General features: G+C 35.4%; 1 protein-coding gene across 1 annotated transcript in view; it reads left to right on the plus strand.

Moving 5' to 3' along the window:
• The first annotated feature begins 6,333 nt into the window (after positions 1–6,333).
• MXRA5 (matrix remodeling associated 5) overlaps positions 6,334–17,484 on the plus strand; it is a 42,820-nt gene continuing 31,669 nt past the window's right edge. Inside the window, exons 1-2 of the mRNA XM_074213619.1 lie at positions 6,334–7,032; positions 9,844–10,055. Of these exons, the coding sequence (XP_074069720.1) occupies positions 9,871–10,055 (185 nt within the window). The 5' untranslated portion in view covers positions 6,334–7,032; positions 9,844–9,870. The remainder of the gene's footprint in view (positions 7,033–9,843; positions 10,056–17,484) is intronic.

Consider the following 17,484-nt stretch of genomic DNA (forward strand, 5'->3'; position numbering starts at 1 on the left):
TATTACCTCTTGATAACATTTCAATTTTATGGGAATATACTTATGAATAATGAAATGAGTCATATATTTTCTCAATCATCAGATAATAATAGTACTATACATGGAGGATAAACAAAATATGCTTATATTGAAAAGTGGCAATCATACTTAAAAAGATTGGAGCTTTTTTGACCTAGCAAAAAATTCCTCTAATTGATCACACCAGTTGTCCATAATTAGACTACATTTCTCATTTTCAGCAACCTGTGACCTATATCATCATATAAGGTTACCTCAAAGAGGTCAAGACTAAAAAGAATTGAATATTTTTAAAAATCTGTTTCTGATCATATAAGACTACATTTGCAGTTGCTATTACTCTACTCATGAGATTTCCTTGTGAGGCTAACCCCAGAGTGCTGAGTGGGGATTTCCTGTTCAGCCAAGTTTTTTTAAATGTTTATTGGAATAAAGATCCATATTATCTTGATTATAGAGATTCTAAAGCAAGAGCACTTATAGTTATGTGACCTTGGAGCCACATTTGCAATCACTAATAACTGAAAAGTCACATGACTACTGTATTCTCTTTGGAGTCTAGCATTATATAATTATTTAATGTAGAACTTGGAGGTCTTGAAGAGCTGATAAACTGCATGTCAGATTTCTACATGAAACATCATTTCCATCTGATTTTTTTCTTCTCTGCTTTATTGGGGGGGTGGGGAGAGATTAAAGAAGGAAAAAGACCCAGGCACAAGGAGAATACACTATATATACTGTTATTTAGAAGATGTTGACTAAGTTAAATATTAACCTCTGACCACCCCCAATTCAAGAATAATAGGCCTGAACTGTCTTCTGATGACATGGATAGCTTCTATTTTGTTGGGGGAGAAAATCTCCACATATACAAGGAGAGAAAAAGTGATATTTGAGCTTGGGTGGTACAACCCACAATGGGAGCTCAGTTAGGTGGAAAACAGGGAACAAGGAAAGATTGAGCTAGAGAACATACAACCATATGCTTCTGAAAACATAGAGCAGAGAAATATATTTAGAGAACAGTAACTCCCCTGTTATTATAGTTGCATGCTATCAAACTACTGGTAAATGATTTGGGCATTTAATGCAGGCAGAATCCCAAGGAAAGGCAAATAGCAACACAGACACTTATACAAAACATTTCCATCTTTATATTTATCTTTTGTAGAAGAAGTAATAAATGCAATAAATAAAATTGGCATGTATAAATGGTACCACATGTAGTAGAATGGTCATGTTTCTTAATAAGAAATAAAACAAGAGTTCCTGATAATTCAGTCTGGAAATTTGACAAGTTAGATTTTGACTTTTCCTAATCTTAGGAATAAAAATAGCATATGTATCTTAAATGATAATATGGGAGAGATAGTGAGATTTAGCATAAAGATCTTGGAGATCAGAGAGACTGGGATTTCAAGTGTAACTGACACATTAGCTTTGTTACCCAAAGACAAACACTTAATCTTTCAGAATCTCCCAATTCCCTCATACTATTCTTTTCTCTTTTCTTTATGACACTATCATATATCAGACACTTCTTGTTATCTGAACTAGAAACTTCTAACTAATCTTTCTTCTTTCAATCCATCCTATATGATGCTGCCAGATTAATCTTCCTAATGCCCAGGTCTTCACTAAAAAAAATCTCTCAAAATCTTTCTATTACCTACTGTCTACATCCAAACTCCTTAACTTGGCATGTAAGACCACTGATGATCTAACACTATTAAGTGAATAAATGAAAAATAATTTGCTAAATTCTTACTATGTGGTAAGCACTTTGCTGAGTGTTAGGGATACAAAGAGAAAGGCAAGGTAATCCTTGCTTTCAACAGTTCACATTCTAAAAAGAGAGGCAACATGTAATGGGAATTTAGCTTCAAGGTCCTTACGTGCAAGAGCAATTTTATCCTCTTTGACTTAATTTTTTTATTACTAGACCATACATTTCCATTATTATCTCACAGTAGTTTCCTTCATGTGCTTTTTGTTCCAGTCAGCTTCACTCATCACTTCTTTATTCCCAACTCTATTTTTTGCTCAGGATACCATCTTCTTCCATCTCTACCAATTTAAATCTTCACAAGCTTTGTGCATTATCTTCCAGCTAAACACTTTTGAACTTCATCATGCCTCCTTCATGTACACACACACACACACACACACGCACACACATACACACACACCATCAGATATGGTACTCCCAAGCCAGCTTATTTTTATGTGTTATTTTCTCCCATTAGATTGTGGGGTATTTGAGAAAAAGAACTTTCTTTTGCCTTTGTATTCCTATCACTGGTGACATTATAAATGCTTAATAAATATTTCTTGACTGAATGCTTCTCACAACCTTTGAGATAGCATAGCAATTCATTTGAATTTCTGTTAAGTACTTTCACTTTATTTGTATTGTAATATATATATATATGTATATATATATATATATATATATATGTATTATTTAGAATTACTACGTTGTAAGTCCTTTGAAGGCAAGGAGCATCTTATTCAAATTTGTCTCTCCCTCAGTTCCTAACTCAGTGATTTGCAAATAATCGAATCAATAATTATTCTCAAACAAGAACTATCTTCTAGGAATTGTGACAAATTCTGGGAATACAAAGACAGGCCAAAAAACTAAACTAAATGAAACTACTTCTGTCCTAGAAGAAGTTCACATTCGAATGTAAAAGACAATTATGAAAGTATATAAAAATTGGAGATAATCTCAAAGGGAAAGCACCAACCTTAAGGTGGACCATAATAGTCTTCTTTAGAATATAGGATTTTCATTCAGACTTGAAAGAAGTCAGGTCATAAAAGGAGGGACAACATTCCAGGCACAAAAGGACAGCAATGAAAATGCCTGCAATCTGGAGATATACTGCTGTCTTAACTGGGAAACAGCAAGGAAGTCAGGGTCACTGGATTAGAGACTATCTGTGAGGGAACAAAATGGAAGAATACTGAAGTGATAGAAAGGGACTAGGTTATGAAAACCTTTAAAATCTATATAGAGAAAATTTTTATTTTATCCTGGAAGTTATAAGGAAACACTAGAGTCTTGAACAGCGCTGTGATATAATCAGACATACATTTTAAGAATAGCTTAATACCTGAATGGAAGATGGACTAGAGGGTTAAGACACTTGTGGTAGGAAGACTCATCAGTAGACTTTTATAATAGTCAAGGTATACTGGGATGAGGACCTATACCAGAATTGTAGCAATATAAGGGAAGAAAAGGGGAAAGGAAGTAATCAACTACTAAATGCCTATGGTATGGTAGACACTGTGCTAAGCACTTTATAAATTTCTTTCATTTAAACCTCAAAAAATCTCCTGAGGGATTATATCACATTTTAGGGACAGACAGAGATTGTGTTTAAGTAGCCAGCTGGTAAATGTCAGTGGCTGAATTTAAACTCAGGTCTTCGAGGCACCTTGGCAGTAAGTGTTGCAGTGGATGAAGCATAAGACCTGCAGTCAGGAAGGCCAGAGTTCAAATTTGACCTCAGATACTAATTGTGTGGTTTTGGGTAAGACACTCAGTTTCCCCATCTGTGAAATGAGAAGGAAATGGCAAACCATTACAGTTATCTTTGCCAAGAAAATCTCAAAATGAAGAGACTGAGTAACAGAAATAACTTCCAGACTCTGGGCCCAGCACTTTTTCCACTGCTCTCTAGTTACCATGAAAGAATCATGATGGAAAGGTAGAATTGACTGTACTTAAGGAAGTGATTAGGTCAGTCAGGTGACCCAGTGAATAAAGTGTCACACCTGTAGTCAGTGAGAGTCATCTTCCTAAATTTAAATCTGGCCTGAGGCACTTAACAGTTGCCTAATCCTTGACTAGTCACTTAACCCTTTTTGCCTTAGGGTCCTTATCTGTAAAATTATCTGGAGAAGAAAATGGAAAATCACTTCAGTATCTGTGACAGGAATACCCCCAAATGGAGTCATGACTGAAAATTAAAAACAGCAACAAAAGCAACAAAAGAACAGATCAAATATAAGAGGAGTCAAGGATGACACATAGGTTGAGTGCCTGGGTGACAATGAGGATGGTATTGCTCTCAAAAGCATGAGGAAAATTTGAAAGGAGGGTTGATTCTTGGGAAAAGATCATGGGTTTATTTTTGGTAACATTACATTTAATTTCCACATACAAGTGGAAATGTAGGCAGATTTAGATGGGAACCTGGGAGTCAGAAGAGAGGTTAGGGCTGGCAATATACTTCTGAGTGGTACAATGAACAAAGATCTAAATTGGAAGTATACCCAGGGAAGTCACTTTGCCTCTGTTTTTCTTGATTTCCTCAAAAGTAAAATAAGGATAATAGAAAACTCAGGCACTGAAAAAAGTATTTCAAATTGAATCTTTTTTAAATATTAAATAATTTTATAAGTAAACCTGTAGCACTGTGAGGTCAAAAAATGAAGTTATTCAACTAACTCAGTTTATGGATTAAAGCATTTAAAACTAGAGAAACCTTGTAGATTATTAAGTTCAAATCTTCATAAAAATGAGGAAACTGAGCTGTAGAGCCTCCTTATGATTGCTAAATGACTAAACCAAGGTCACAAAAGTAGCAGAGCAGATGCTTGAATTTAGATCCTCCAAATCTATTGGGTTTTTTTGAAAGTTGAAAGTTTTAAAGGTGAGTCATATGTCAGCCTCTTGGATTTATTTTGCATCATAGATTGAAGCAATACAAAAAAAAATTTTTTGACATTAGCAATGTCAAAAATTGCCATTTATTTCTGACAATCAGGGATCAGTCATAATTTTTTTTGTCATATTTAATCAAGAGATGTCCTGTTCTAACTCAGTTTATTTGATTCCTTCCATAATTAAAATCAGTTCTGTCATTTTACTATCCTTCCCCCACCTTGTAAATCTTCTTTACTCTGTCTTCTTCAGACACCATCACACCACATTCATTGCTTTGTTTTCTTAGGTATCTGGAGAACAGCTTTATCAGGAACTCCTGATTTCTCTCCTGAGAGAAATCAAAGGGAAACAATGACTCTCCTACAGATCTTATGAAGGATAGGAGGAACTTTCTCTATCTTTTTTTAAAATTCTTATCAAACAAATTATTTGACCCTCATAAAAACCCCATTAGATGGGAATTTAGATTATTATTTCTGCTTTTTGGACAAAGAAACAAAGACCCAGAGGAAGGTTATATGACTCATCTATATCCTCAAGCTAGTAAGTGTAAGGACTGGGATTCAAATTCAGGTCTTCTCAATTCTTAGGACCAGAGAACTATCAATTAGTTTTATACCTCTCTCCAAAAGAGCAATCCAATCATATACAAACATTTGGTCAATCTACTATAACAACAATGAGGAATCACACAGAAAATATTCCATAAAGAATATCGTCAGAATGAGAAATTTCCAACAAGAGCACAAACTCTTACAAACTCCAATGAGGATGTCATAAAGGTTCCCAGCATATTGAGGGGAATCCTTTGTAGAGAATTTGCTCTAGGACATGGACAAGACTGCAGAGGAAAAGACTATATATACAGATTGTAACCTGGATCAGTAAAGGGAATACCCACTGGAAGAGATCAGAGTCAATGAGAGCATCAAAACACAATAATGAACACACATGATGTACATATTTCTTTGTAGGTTTTTTTTTTTGGTTTTTTTTTTTTTTTGGTAAGGCAAATGAGGTTAAGTGGCCTGCCCGAGGCCACACAGCTAGGTAATTATTAAGTGTCTGAGATCAGATTTGAACCCAGGTACTCCTGACTCCAGGGCTGGTGCTTTATCCACTGCGCCACCTAGCCGCCCCATGTACATATTTCTTTATTATTGATTAATTTCTGTGATTACCGTAGAAATAACTTTTCCTTTTAGCCATCTTTTATTCACTTTCTCCTTTTCCCTTAACTTCATTCTTTTCCTGCATAAGATAAACTCTCTGAGTGAGAGAATGCACCCTTTCCCTCTCTTGTCTCTCTCCTGGATCCTTGCCAGAAATTACACCTGAATCCTCCTTTCTTAGCGTGGGGGACTAAAACAATAGGTACTAATTGCATTATCCTTTGCTATTTTTTTCCTCCCTTTTTTCTTTTCCAAGCTATCTCACTTACTCACTGTGGGAAACTTAGTTTCCTGACAGATAATTCCCTCAATGCTAGTGGGATTATCCCTAGGAGTCTCCTATCCTAGAAGAGGAGATCAAGACTACCATACTCGCACTTCAACTTCACCGGCAGAGAAAATGGGAGGGGGAAGTAAGAAGAGGAGGAGGGAAAAAAAGAGGAAGGGCCAGTCTCATATTGCAAGACTTCAATCTTGCTCTCCTTAAGCTAGTTTGGAGGAGTCTGATCCTGCCTGCACACGGGTTCAGAGCTATCTGCCAGAGAAAACTCACTCCTTCGCGGAGGAGTGAAAACTTTGTTACTTCTTTCTACCCTTAAAGGAAAAAAAGAAAAGTTTCCAACACTTCTGGGAAAAGAGCTCTGGGCAAAGCAGCAGATATTCTGAACGAACTCTGATTGAATTCCTCTCATTTCTCCTTCCCCAACTGGGATTTCTGGATTTTCTCTGGAAAAAAGGAATATTTCAAAAGGGCATCTTTGTTGTTGTTGTTGTCATTGTCATCGTCCTTGATGTTACTAAAGGTCTAAGTGAACTTCGGAGCAGGGATGCTGGCATTCTTCTGCCTTCTGGATGTGGCAAGATGAAGAGGGGTGCAGAAGGGTGACCTCAGACCCCAGACGGTGAAAGGGTCCCTGACGTTTGGCTCGCGGTATTGTCTCCCCCCCTGGGTGGGGCAGGGTGGAGGTGGTGGTGAGGCGTGGACTTTGGAAAACGCTGGTGCTGTGGAATAAAAAGCCCAGCAGCCCAGAATTCGTGGAAAGCGCTCATTCCACAAGTTCTTATCCAAGAGTACCTAGCTTTCGCCTCCTCTGGCACCTTTGGAAGAGGATGTCTTCTGCAGACTGATGTGTAGGACGTCGATTTTCAAAACTTCAGGTAAATGTGACTGTTGTGGGCTTTCCTTGTACCTCTTCTATTCACCACACACATTTCCAGCTGCTTCGGAAAGGAAAAATGAATAACTGATTATCAGAATGGCTTAAACTTGGAAGGGAAAGCAAGGGAGGGAAAAGAAAAGAGGGGAGAGGCAAGCAGATCTGGGGGTGGCCCGTGCATTGTCCCTGGAAGAAATCTGGGAAGCCAGGGAGAAGACTCAGTTTTAACTGCTTCCAGCTACTTTTCTTTTACAAGCTTAGGGGCTAGTTAAAACCCTCTGACTCTGCAGGGTATACTTTGCAGCAGAAAAGAGTTACATCCACAGAGGGGTTGGTTTTTGAATCAGGTTCCCTTCCAAAGTTCTGCCGCCTTCAAGGTGCCTATGCACGCCGACTGTATACAAACACACAGATAGATATATAATAAATAGAATGATATCTCTATTTCTGTGGATGTGTGTATACACCCACGCAGACATTGACGTATATAATGTTCTCTTACTCTAGAGTCTCTAGAGAATCCTCAATGATCTTTCCAGGTGGGGCAGAATCTGCAGAGTGGGGGAAAGGAAGATGCAACTCACCCATTCCCCACTACGCTCTCCAAACACAGAGCATTCCCCCATCCCCCACTCCCAATCCCTTTTTCTCTTCCCCCCCAGAAGTCAAGATTTCAACCCTAGAGAGGAGATTAAGTGAAAACCCAGACTTTGAGTTTCGTGACAGTGGAACCAAAGCTCCCGCGATTATTCTCGCTTCCGAGAAGGAAGCTGGGGAAGTCATCAGCATGCCCTAAAGGGAGGATGAGATCTGGCGTCAATCCGAGAGAAACTGCTGGAGAGCCCGCCTTAGGCTGCCCCTGTTATTAGTATTAGCGTAATTTATGGCGCTGCGCAACTTGTGCACGAGAGCCGAGGATCTGGAGCTAGTCCAGGCAGAGAGAGAGCGGGTCGTTCCAAATAAATTGCTCGCCTCCCTGAGAGAAAGGAAGTTTGACTCATTCCCTCCCCGCCCCAATTTGTCTCTGGTTAGCGGTGCTGTCTGGAGCAGCCTCCAGAGAGCCACTGAGAGACTTTGGAAACTGGCTGAATACACGGGATGTGCGGCTACTGCTCCGAGTTCTGAGTTCTTCTCCACCCCCATCCTGGAACCCCAGCCCAATGAGATCCTGGAGAATTCTGGCTAGGCAGACGGCCTGTTTCCCTTGAGTTCTCCAAAGGGGGAATGAGAATTGAGAGGAAAGAGAGGCAGAAGAGAGAAGAAAATGAGTAAAGTGTGTGAGTCACTTCAGTAGGAAGCCTGAAATGAGCAACAATAGGGTTGCCATTCTCTTTGGTCAGGAAGCAGTAGGTCAGAGAAACAGTCTATGTCTCAGTAGTATCCATTTCAACAAAAACAAAACAAAACAAAACAAAAAAGTCTAAAAGAACCTGCTTCAGATTTCAGTAACAAAGGAATGTATAGAACTGAAGGATTCCTGCCGAAGTAGGGAAGTTTTTCCTAACTTGGCTTCAAAGTTCACCTCTAAGAGCCAGAACTGTTCTCTCTGTAGAGAACAATCTTCCTTTTTCTTGACCATGCCTAAGATACGAAACTGAGTTGGGGGGGGGGGGGGCGGGAATGTGGTTTCTCAGGCCATTTAACGCTTCCCTTCCCCTAGTAATTTCTGTATTGTTTTGTTTCCATTTGTTCCAAGTGGTAAGGGTGGAGAGAGTTCTTAATTTATTGTTGATTTTATAGTTTTCAAGAACCCTGAGGAATAAAAAGACCAATGGTTTTTTAAAAGTGTTTTCATTCCATATGAAGTAGAATCATTTTAATTTTAAACAGTACATAAAATAAAAGAGATATATCATTTTTAAAATCAGTGCAATGATGGTTTAGAAAACGGATATAACAATAGTATTTCCAAAAGGTGCAGATGGAGCATTGTTGTGTTGTAAAAATGTCAAAAATAGCTCCCCGAGTGTTTCATTATTACTTTTTTAATATCCCCAGTGTTTTGCTCATTTTAATGTCCATGGATTCTGTAGAACCTTTCACCCCTTAAATTCTGGGAAAGATAGTTCTTTGCATTTCTACTCATAAAATTTGCCATAGAGAACCCTTAACAGCCATCAACATATGATGTCCCTTGACAAGCAACCTCTGACATGAAATAGTGTATTTGGTTCGTTTAATGAAAATAATGGTCCTATTAAAACAAAACACTGGTGAAATGAATGCCTTTGCATACCCTAAACAAGTGTTTTTTTGGGGGGGGCAACATAGCTGTTAATGTCATGAAAGTATGAAATAACAACAAATGTTTAAGAAAATATGACGGGAGTGGCTTGCTCCTGGAAAACATTATCAATTATCAACAATGATATTGAAAATTTTTTAAATTTATCAATGAAATCACTTATGAGTAAAATAAATAAAATTTCTTTTGTAAGGATAATGGTTGCAATAGAAAATGCTGATATTTTATAGTCTCATCACACTTTGTGTAAGACGAGATCATAGTTAATTTGAGGATTATATAAAGAATAAGAAGTTTAGAAAGTGACTAATAACTGCTCTGAGTTTGTGAACTATAAAACAAAATACAAAGTAAAATTGAAATATATCTTGCTTTTCTTAAATGACATAAGAATGATAAACAGATCCATTTATTATTTGAAGCCTAAGAAAGTCTTTTAATATAATTTTAGAAAGCATTTCTAGAAAAAGAAGTCAATGGCACATTGAAACTAAAAGATTATTTTATTATTATCATTATTGTTATTATATCACCATCACCATCATCATCATTATTATTATGAAACAGGTACCAAAAATAACGAAGTTTGACAAGATGCAGAAGGCAACTTTGGAGGCACTATCCGTGGTGCTGATCCTGTTTTGGGGACATCCTCAGGATTCACTTGCATGCCCTCACCCATGTGCATGCTATGTTCCTACAGAAGTTCACTGCACATTTCGATCTTTAGCTTCAGTGCCATCAAGGATTTCTAAACATGTGGAAAGAATCAATTTGGGGTTTGTACCACAGCTTTCTAAGTACTTAAAAAATGTGTGTGTGTCTGTGTGTGTGTGTGTGTGTGTGTGTGTGTGTGTGTGTGTGTGTGTCTTCTTAATAACCTCTAAATGATTAAATAGGCATGGGTAAGAGAGGGAAGTTTTTAATGCTCAATGTTGACCTTTCAAAAAAAATCATAATTATGTTTCATATGAAACATGTTATGTCTTACCAACTTCAATTTGGTAAGAAGTTTTATTGTCATTATTAATTACAGAGATTTGGTCATTTCTTAATGATTCAGATGAATTAATGTAGATTATGTCCATTTCTTTAAATATGAAAGGAAACCAGTAAACTATTGAAATATTTTAGCAGAGTTAAAATAATGAGTGTAATACCATGATTGTATCATATAAATGTTTGGTATTAACATAAAAATTTGGTATTAAATCTTAACTATTTGAAAACAAATCCCATTTTAAGGGTATTTCTATTTATTATACCAAATTGGATTATCTTATTTTTTATTTTCTTGAATTTTGATGCTATGATTTTAGGTTTATTCCTTTTCCTTATGAATTGTCTTTTCAATATAGATTTTATGATCATTTTTAACTATGGAAAAGTGATGAATAATTTAGAAATTTTAGAAAATAGGAAAATAAATGCCTGAAAAGCTTCCTCTTTGGATTATTTTCTTGAAGTGCAGCAATTGTTTTTAAAAAGGATGCAATAATTTCTATACCTATGTGAGTAAAATTTAAATATGCAATGTTAAAAAGTAGTTAAATGTGAAGCAATAGAATCAGACAACTAAAGAAAATTAAGGTAATAAGAAAAACTCACATCTGAGATAATAATAGTGGTATAGGAACCCTCATGTTTTGAGTCACTTGAAAATCAGACAGGGATGGTAATAACATAGTCTGAGAGATTAAAATGGGAAGTTAAGACTTTCCATTTCTATGTATCTAACATTCATTCATGTTTATTTTTTTTTCTGCAGAGGAGATAAAACTTGTTTAATCTCCATTCTGGAACATGAAATTCATATTTTGGTTTACATGAGTGTAAAGGAAATATAGATTCTTTGTTACTTTCCTTTGCCTCTCATCTATACATGCTCTGCTTCTCTGTCCTTCATCTTTAGGGATTATTCCATCTATGTACCTTGCTGGGTATATAACTAATAAGCATAGATGAATGTCCATTCAAAGGACACAACTAAGCATTTATTTTGTGAACAATGATTAAAAGACAGAATTATATGATTTTCTTCTCCCTACTTAGTTGAGAGCAAGTAAGCAAATACATGGTTTGAATCTTGTCAAATAATAAAAGGAGTATTAGATATGATGTTTTTAATGGAATATTAGTTGTTCTTTGGATAAGCTAAAAAATCTTGGCAAATCAATAGTTCTAGTGGGCATCCTTTGTAACACTTTAAATTTATGAAACTGTTTTCTCACAACTATCCCTCTGAAGGTCAGGAAGTAAAGGCTTCAGTCTATTACAAACACAAGTTATCCATATATTTCTTAGTGACAAACTTTAATCTCCTATCCAATAGAAAGCAAAGCTTACTTTTATTCAGTGACAGAGATGAATATTTAGATATGGGAAGGAGGAACAGTTAAAAATAGTGTTGAATATGGAAAATATATTATGATACGCTGATGGCTTTTCTACACAAAGCAACAAAGACAACAAAATGGAAGACCACACCTGCTTGGGTTTTTATCTTTTGCTTTTTTTTAAATAAATGACAACTTTTTTTTTAAAAAATCCTATTTGTCAACATTACAGCAATGTGGACACTTAATTCAAAAAGTTAATTGCTACAAATTGAATTGATACTAGCTGTATAATCTTATAAAATGGATTAATATAATTTCTGTTTCACTTTAACTGTGTTTAAATAGTATAATGCTATCGTGAGGGAAGAAATACTCCAATAAATATGGTATCATACAAAGTGACATAGAAGAAAGGAGAGATAGATGTACAGTGCATACAAAACTTAAAATCTGAATTGTCTTTTTAGTACTTTAGAAAGGTTTTAAAGCATTCAAAAGGAAGCTGAAATTGTTGGCAGGATACTGGAGAAAGGTCACATGACTGAATAGCTAAATATAACAGATCCAATCAGTATATAATGAGAGATCTCCTGTTTCTGCAAAAACTAACCTGGAAGGATTTTCCATAAATTACTTTCCAAATATAAAAAGAAAAAAATAGAAATTATTGTCTGTCTGGATTTTTTTTCATAAGTGGTTTCATCAAATTTTCTTTTTACATCTTTCTAGAATTTGTTAAGAGCTCCATGAATAATAAATTATGCATTTGAAACTTTGATTTCTTATATAGACAACAATGTCTTGTCAGTCCTAAAAAATATCGTTTTTTATAACAGCTGAAAGAAAACCTATCCCTTGCCATTATTTGCAGGTTGCTTTCTAGGCTATTTTTATTTTTTCAGAATTTCAGCACATCTTCCAATCTATCATTTTAATCTAGAGCATTCTTCAGATTTCTGGTTCCTCTTGAAAGTAGTTTCTGGAAAATTATATAGGAGTGATTTAAGTTTATTCTTTACATGCCCCATTCCTGTATGTTCAATGGGATCCCAGATTAAAATTTAAAAGAGATCTTAGAGATTGTCTGATCCAACTCTCTGACTTTACATAAATATAAACTACCACTCAAAGGGGGCAAGGTGACTTACCCCAGATTTCACATCTTGTCATTGACAGCATGTAATCTTGAACCCTGATCCCATTACTATGAATCCAGTCCTCTTAACCATTGTCATCCAGGTCAGGACAAATGAACTCACTCCCACATTGAGCCACTATATTTATTAATAAGTTCTGTGTTGCCTATTGAAATCCATGTTCCTCTCCAGTAAGGGGCCAGAATGTGGATTTTTTAAAGAAAATTATTGTTTAATTAGGTACTTCAAAACAGGTTTATATGGAAACAGAAGAAAGTAGAAAAAGGAGGGGACTATCACAGGAATTGACCCTAAATATTTCTGGAAAACAATATACTTTTGATTTATACTAAAAGTACATTCTATACTCCAGTATAGCATTCTCTACTGCATTACTGGATGCTTTCTTTCTAACATGGTCTCTTTAAAATATAGTGTGTTCTGGAAAAAATATTTCCCTTTTGCCATTAATTCCTTCTCCACAGGACTAATACTAGAGAGGCAGCATCTAGTAATGGAAAGAGGATTTTATTATCAAAACACACAAGTTTGAGTACTATCTCTGCTGATGTGTCTGCTAACATGGGTCACATCTAATGACCATCACTTTCATTTCTTGTAAAATGAGGACCTAAGATGATTTCTAAAATACCTTCTATCTTTTGATACAATAACATCCTAGTTTTGTAAAGAGATGCATGGCTAATAGACCCACAGAGAAATTTGACTTTCAAGTAGCAAGTTATGACAATTTTTTCTTTCCTTGGTATCTCTGTTACTATAATAAGAAAACATGTATTGCTTTACATCTAATTTATGTCTGATAAAGAGAGGGGTAATTTTATTTTAGATATGAATGAAGGCTTGAAGAAATTAAGCAAGTTACTCATATTGTTGTTCAGTCATGTCCTTTGTGGACTTATTTGGGGTTTTCTTGACAAAAATATTGGAGTGGTTTTCCATTTATTTTTCTAACTCATTTTATAGATGAGAAAACTGAGGCAAATAACGTTAAGGAACTTGACCAGCATCATACCAGGTAGTGTCTGAGGTCATATTTGAACTCAGAGAGATGAGTTTTTCATGTCCATTTCAGGTCCAGTGCACTATCCACTGTGCCACTTAGCTACCCCATAATTTACTCACCAAATATATAGTTATTCTTAGTTGTCACTTCCTATAATTATTATACCCAAGTCTTTTTCAAGTATATCATAGTGTTTTGTAATATGATAAATGAACATGAAACCTACAGAAATGAATAAATAGTTAAGAAGTATTTAAGCATGCTTTTGTTACTTTAAAAAAACATAACTTGTTAAATTGTGTAGCAAGAACTAAGTACCACATATTCAATTAATAATGAGCAGATGTAGTAATAAGAATAGTTTATCAATAAAATCTATTTAAATGATCATCTAAGAGGCAGACATGGTCTTGGAATCATGAAAATGTGCATTTAATTCCTGCCTCTGATACCTGCTACTTATGTAATCTTGGGCAAAGTCAGCTAATCTCAGTTCTCCTAGGCTACTCTGACAGAACAGAAGCCAGTCCAAATCAGTAGAGAGAGTTTAACACTGGGAGTTCTTATATGAATGAAATCAAAGATCTAGTCTCTCCCTCCCCTTCCCCCAAGATAAAAAGAAAAAAATCATTTTTATTTTAACTCACAAATAACTTATGCTTATATAATTATACATAAGACCTCAGATATACTTACTGCTTTTCTGAAGTTTATATTTTCAAGAATGGTTTAATCTATCAGAAAGAAAAAGGGAAGAGTTTAATGGACACATTAAATGGACACAAGTACTTTTTTTCATGTTTCTTGATATTTCTAAAACTACTTATTAAGCTATTATAATTTTTCCATATACCACCTTACAGGATCTTAAATTGTTTGAAGCAGAAGGGATCTGGAAAGCATTCATTCTAGCACTATGTCTTTACAGATAAGAATAATAAACATACCTACATGGCTCCATGGATATAGTATGGGTCCTGCAGTTAGGTCAAATGAGGCCAAATGAGGTCAAATCTGCTCTCAGAAGACAGTAGATTTGTAACTCTGGGCAAGTCAATTAACCTTGTTTTCTTCAGTTTCTTAATTTGTGAAAAATGAATTGGAGAAGGAAATTGCAAACCATTCCAGTATTTTCCCCAAGAAAATTCCAAATGGGGTCACAAATAGTCAGACACTCCTGAAACAACTGGACAGCAATAACAGCAACAACAAACTATCTTAATTGACTTGCTGTGGATCAGATAGCTAGTGTATGGTGAACTCAGATATTCTGATAATTGTTTCAGCCCTATGTTAACCACTTCATATTGCCTTCCTAGGATCTCCTTGCCTTTTGCTCCTAAATTTGCCATTCTTTCTGTTTCCATATGTTTATTTATCACCTATATACCTTCTTTCATCATACTTTTTCTAATTGCCCATAGAAAGACCTTGGTTCTAAAGAAAAATCATAGATACCCATGATATTATATAAAAAGAAACTAATCCATAACCTTATTATCCTGTTAAAATAATCATGGATTTTAGATCTGGAGCAGAATTTGTAGGCTATTGAATTGATTTCTTCACTCTAGAGATAAGAAATCTAGGCTTGGAGTGGCTAAGTGATTTGTTCAAGATGGCAAAGGTAGTTAGTTATTGGCAGAACCAACATATGAACCCACCTCCTCTGATTTCATATCCAGTGTGCTATTTTTCTATTCTACAATGCTATATTCAACCTACTTCAGTTTATTTACCTTAGCAAAAATAAAGCAGTCCAAAGAAAAGTGTGTTAGGAAATAATCTACCTCTCTCATTTAAGTTGTGAATTATGTTACAGAATTGTAGTCATAGATTTTAGTTTTTGCAAGGGAAATGGGGTTAAGTGGCTTGCCCAAGGCCATACAGCTAGGTAATTATTAAGTGACTGAGACCAGATTTGAACCCAGGTACTCCTGACTCCAGGACCGGTGCTTTATCCACTGCGCCACCTAGCCTCCCCGTGGTCAAAGATTTTAGATCAGGATGTTGTGGTTGTCAAATTTGGTTACTCTTCAATGTTTATGAATAATATAGTATTTCCAATGCAAGAACATAATTCAGAAGGTGATATTTTGGGGACTGAGAGTCGTCTTCTTGGTGGTATAGATCCATTAACTACTTTGACTGAGCTACATGACTATCACTGATAGTCCATTGATTGCATGGGCATTTCATTGGTTTTCCATACTGTAGAACAGATACATAACACAACCCCCCCCCCAAAACCCCAAATAATAGGAATCTATGTATAAATAAATAAATCTTAGGAGGCAGCAGATTATGATAGCCATGGAGTAGACCTTTGAAATGCAATAACTCAAGCTCAGATCCCACCTCATTAATATAGATAGTTTGGTACTGAGCAAGGCTTTTGACTTCTTAGTGACTAAGAAATCTCTAGGTTTGTATATTGTAGGAAAGTAGCCTTTCCAAACTGGTAAGAGGAATTTCCTTGTAACAATCTCCCTTATTAAAAAAAATAGTTCCAATCCCCTGTCCCAATTGTTTACTTTTCTATCTAATAGAATGAAATATATCTTTATGAATAGTACATTGAAAAATAGTGAAGACCTCCACTGAAACTATTCCCTAATTAAGAGATGTCCAATAAGCAGAATATACTTGAATCTAATGACACTTGTGAATCTAAAGCATAATCCCATGGAGAAGGGGTAGAAATTCATGATCTCTGCTTCTGTAGATTCATAAATAAATAACCTGTGATAATATCTAGCATCTACTCTTTGAAGAAAATTGTGCTCAAAGTGTCTGAGTTAAATGAAACTATAAAAGAGGTACAGAAAACATTCGTATTAAGAGAAACACATACTTATAAGAATAAGGGAGACACTAAAATAGGTTATCCTGACCTTCAACTTCATTGAATAAACTTGTTTCACTGTCTCCATGCTCAAGTGACTCAGATTCAACTTGGAGCTCAATGATCAATAATTAATTTTTTCTGTGAGCAATAGCAATTCTTTCCTGTTAACTTCTCCCTTATATACTCTATAAATATTTTCAACCCACATGTTAGGAATTATGTATAAGGGCATCTGCTTCTGTCAGTTTTTATATGTTAATCTGATCCCCACCATACTTATCTGCCTAACTATTTTCATTCCCAACCTACCAGCCTTACAGTCAGGAGATCAAGCATTAGATTTGATGTCCAGAAAAATCTGAGTTCAAGCCTGCCTCAGACAATTCATTTAATCTGTGTCTCAGTTCTTTTCATTTGTAAAGTGAAGGGGTTAAACTCTGATCACTAAGATCTCTTTCAACTTGAGTCTTTAATCTTATGTTTCTGGTTCTACCACTGGCTAGCTATATGTTCTAACTAGATTTCAGTTGCCTAATCTGAAAACTGGGAATTTAGAAGATTTTTATATTCCTTCCAATCTCTAACATTCAATGATTCTATAAATATAATACTGAATTGATATGTATTAAGTTCTTACTGAACCAATTCTATCTTCAAGAAATTCATGAAAATGCAATACAATTTCATTATAGGAATAGAGAATTCGGTGAAAGCAGGACATTGAAGGTCAATGTGTGAAGCATGCCTATGTAGTCTTGGAAATATGTGCACACATATCTATCATATATACATATATATATGTTTATAGCTGTGCAATATATGCACATACATTCATATTATTCTATTCCTGCTATTGTT

The sequence above is a fragment of the Macrotis lagotis genome, chromosome 1 (assembly GCF_037893015.1).
Source record: "Macrotis lagotis isolate mMagLag1 chromosome 1, bilby.v1.9.chrom.fasta, whole genome shotgun sequence".
NCBI classification, from domain to species: domain Eukaryota; kingdom Metazoa; phylum Chordata; class Mammalia; order Peramelemorphia; family Peramelidae; genus Macrotis; species Macrotis lagotis.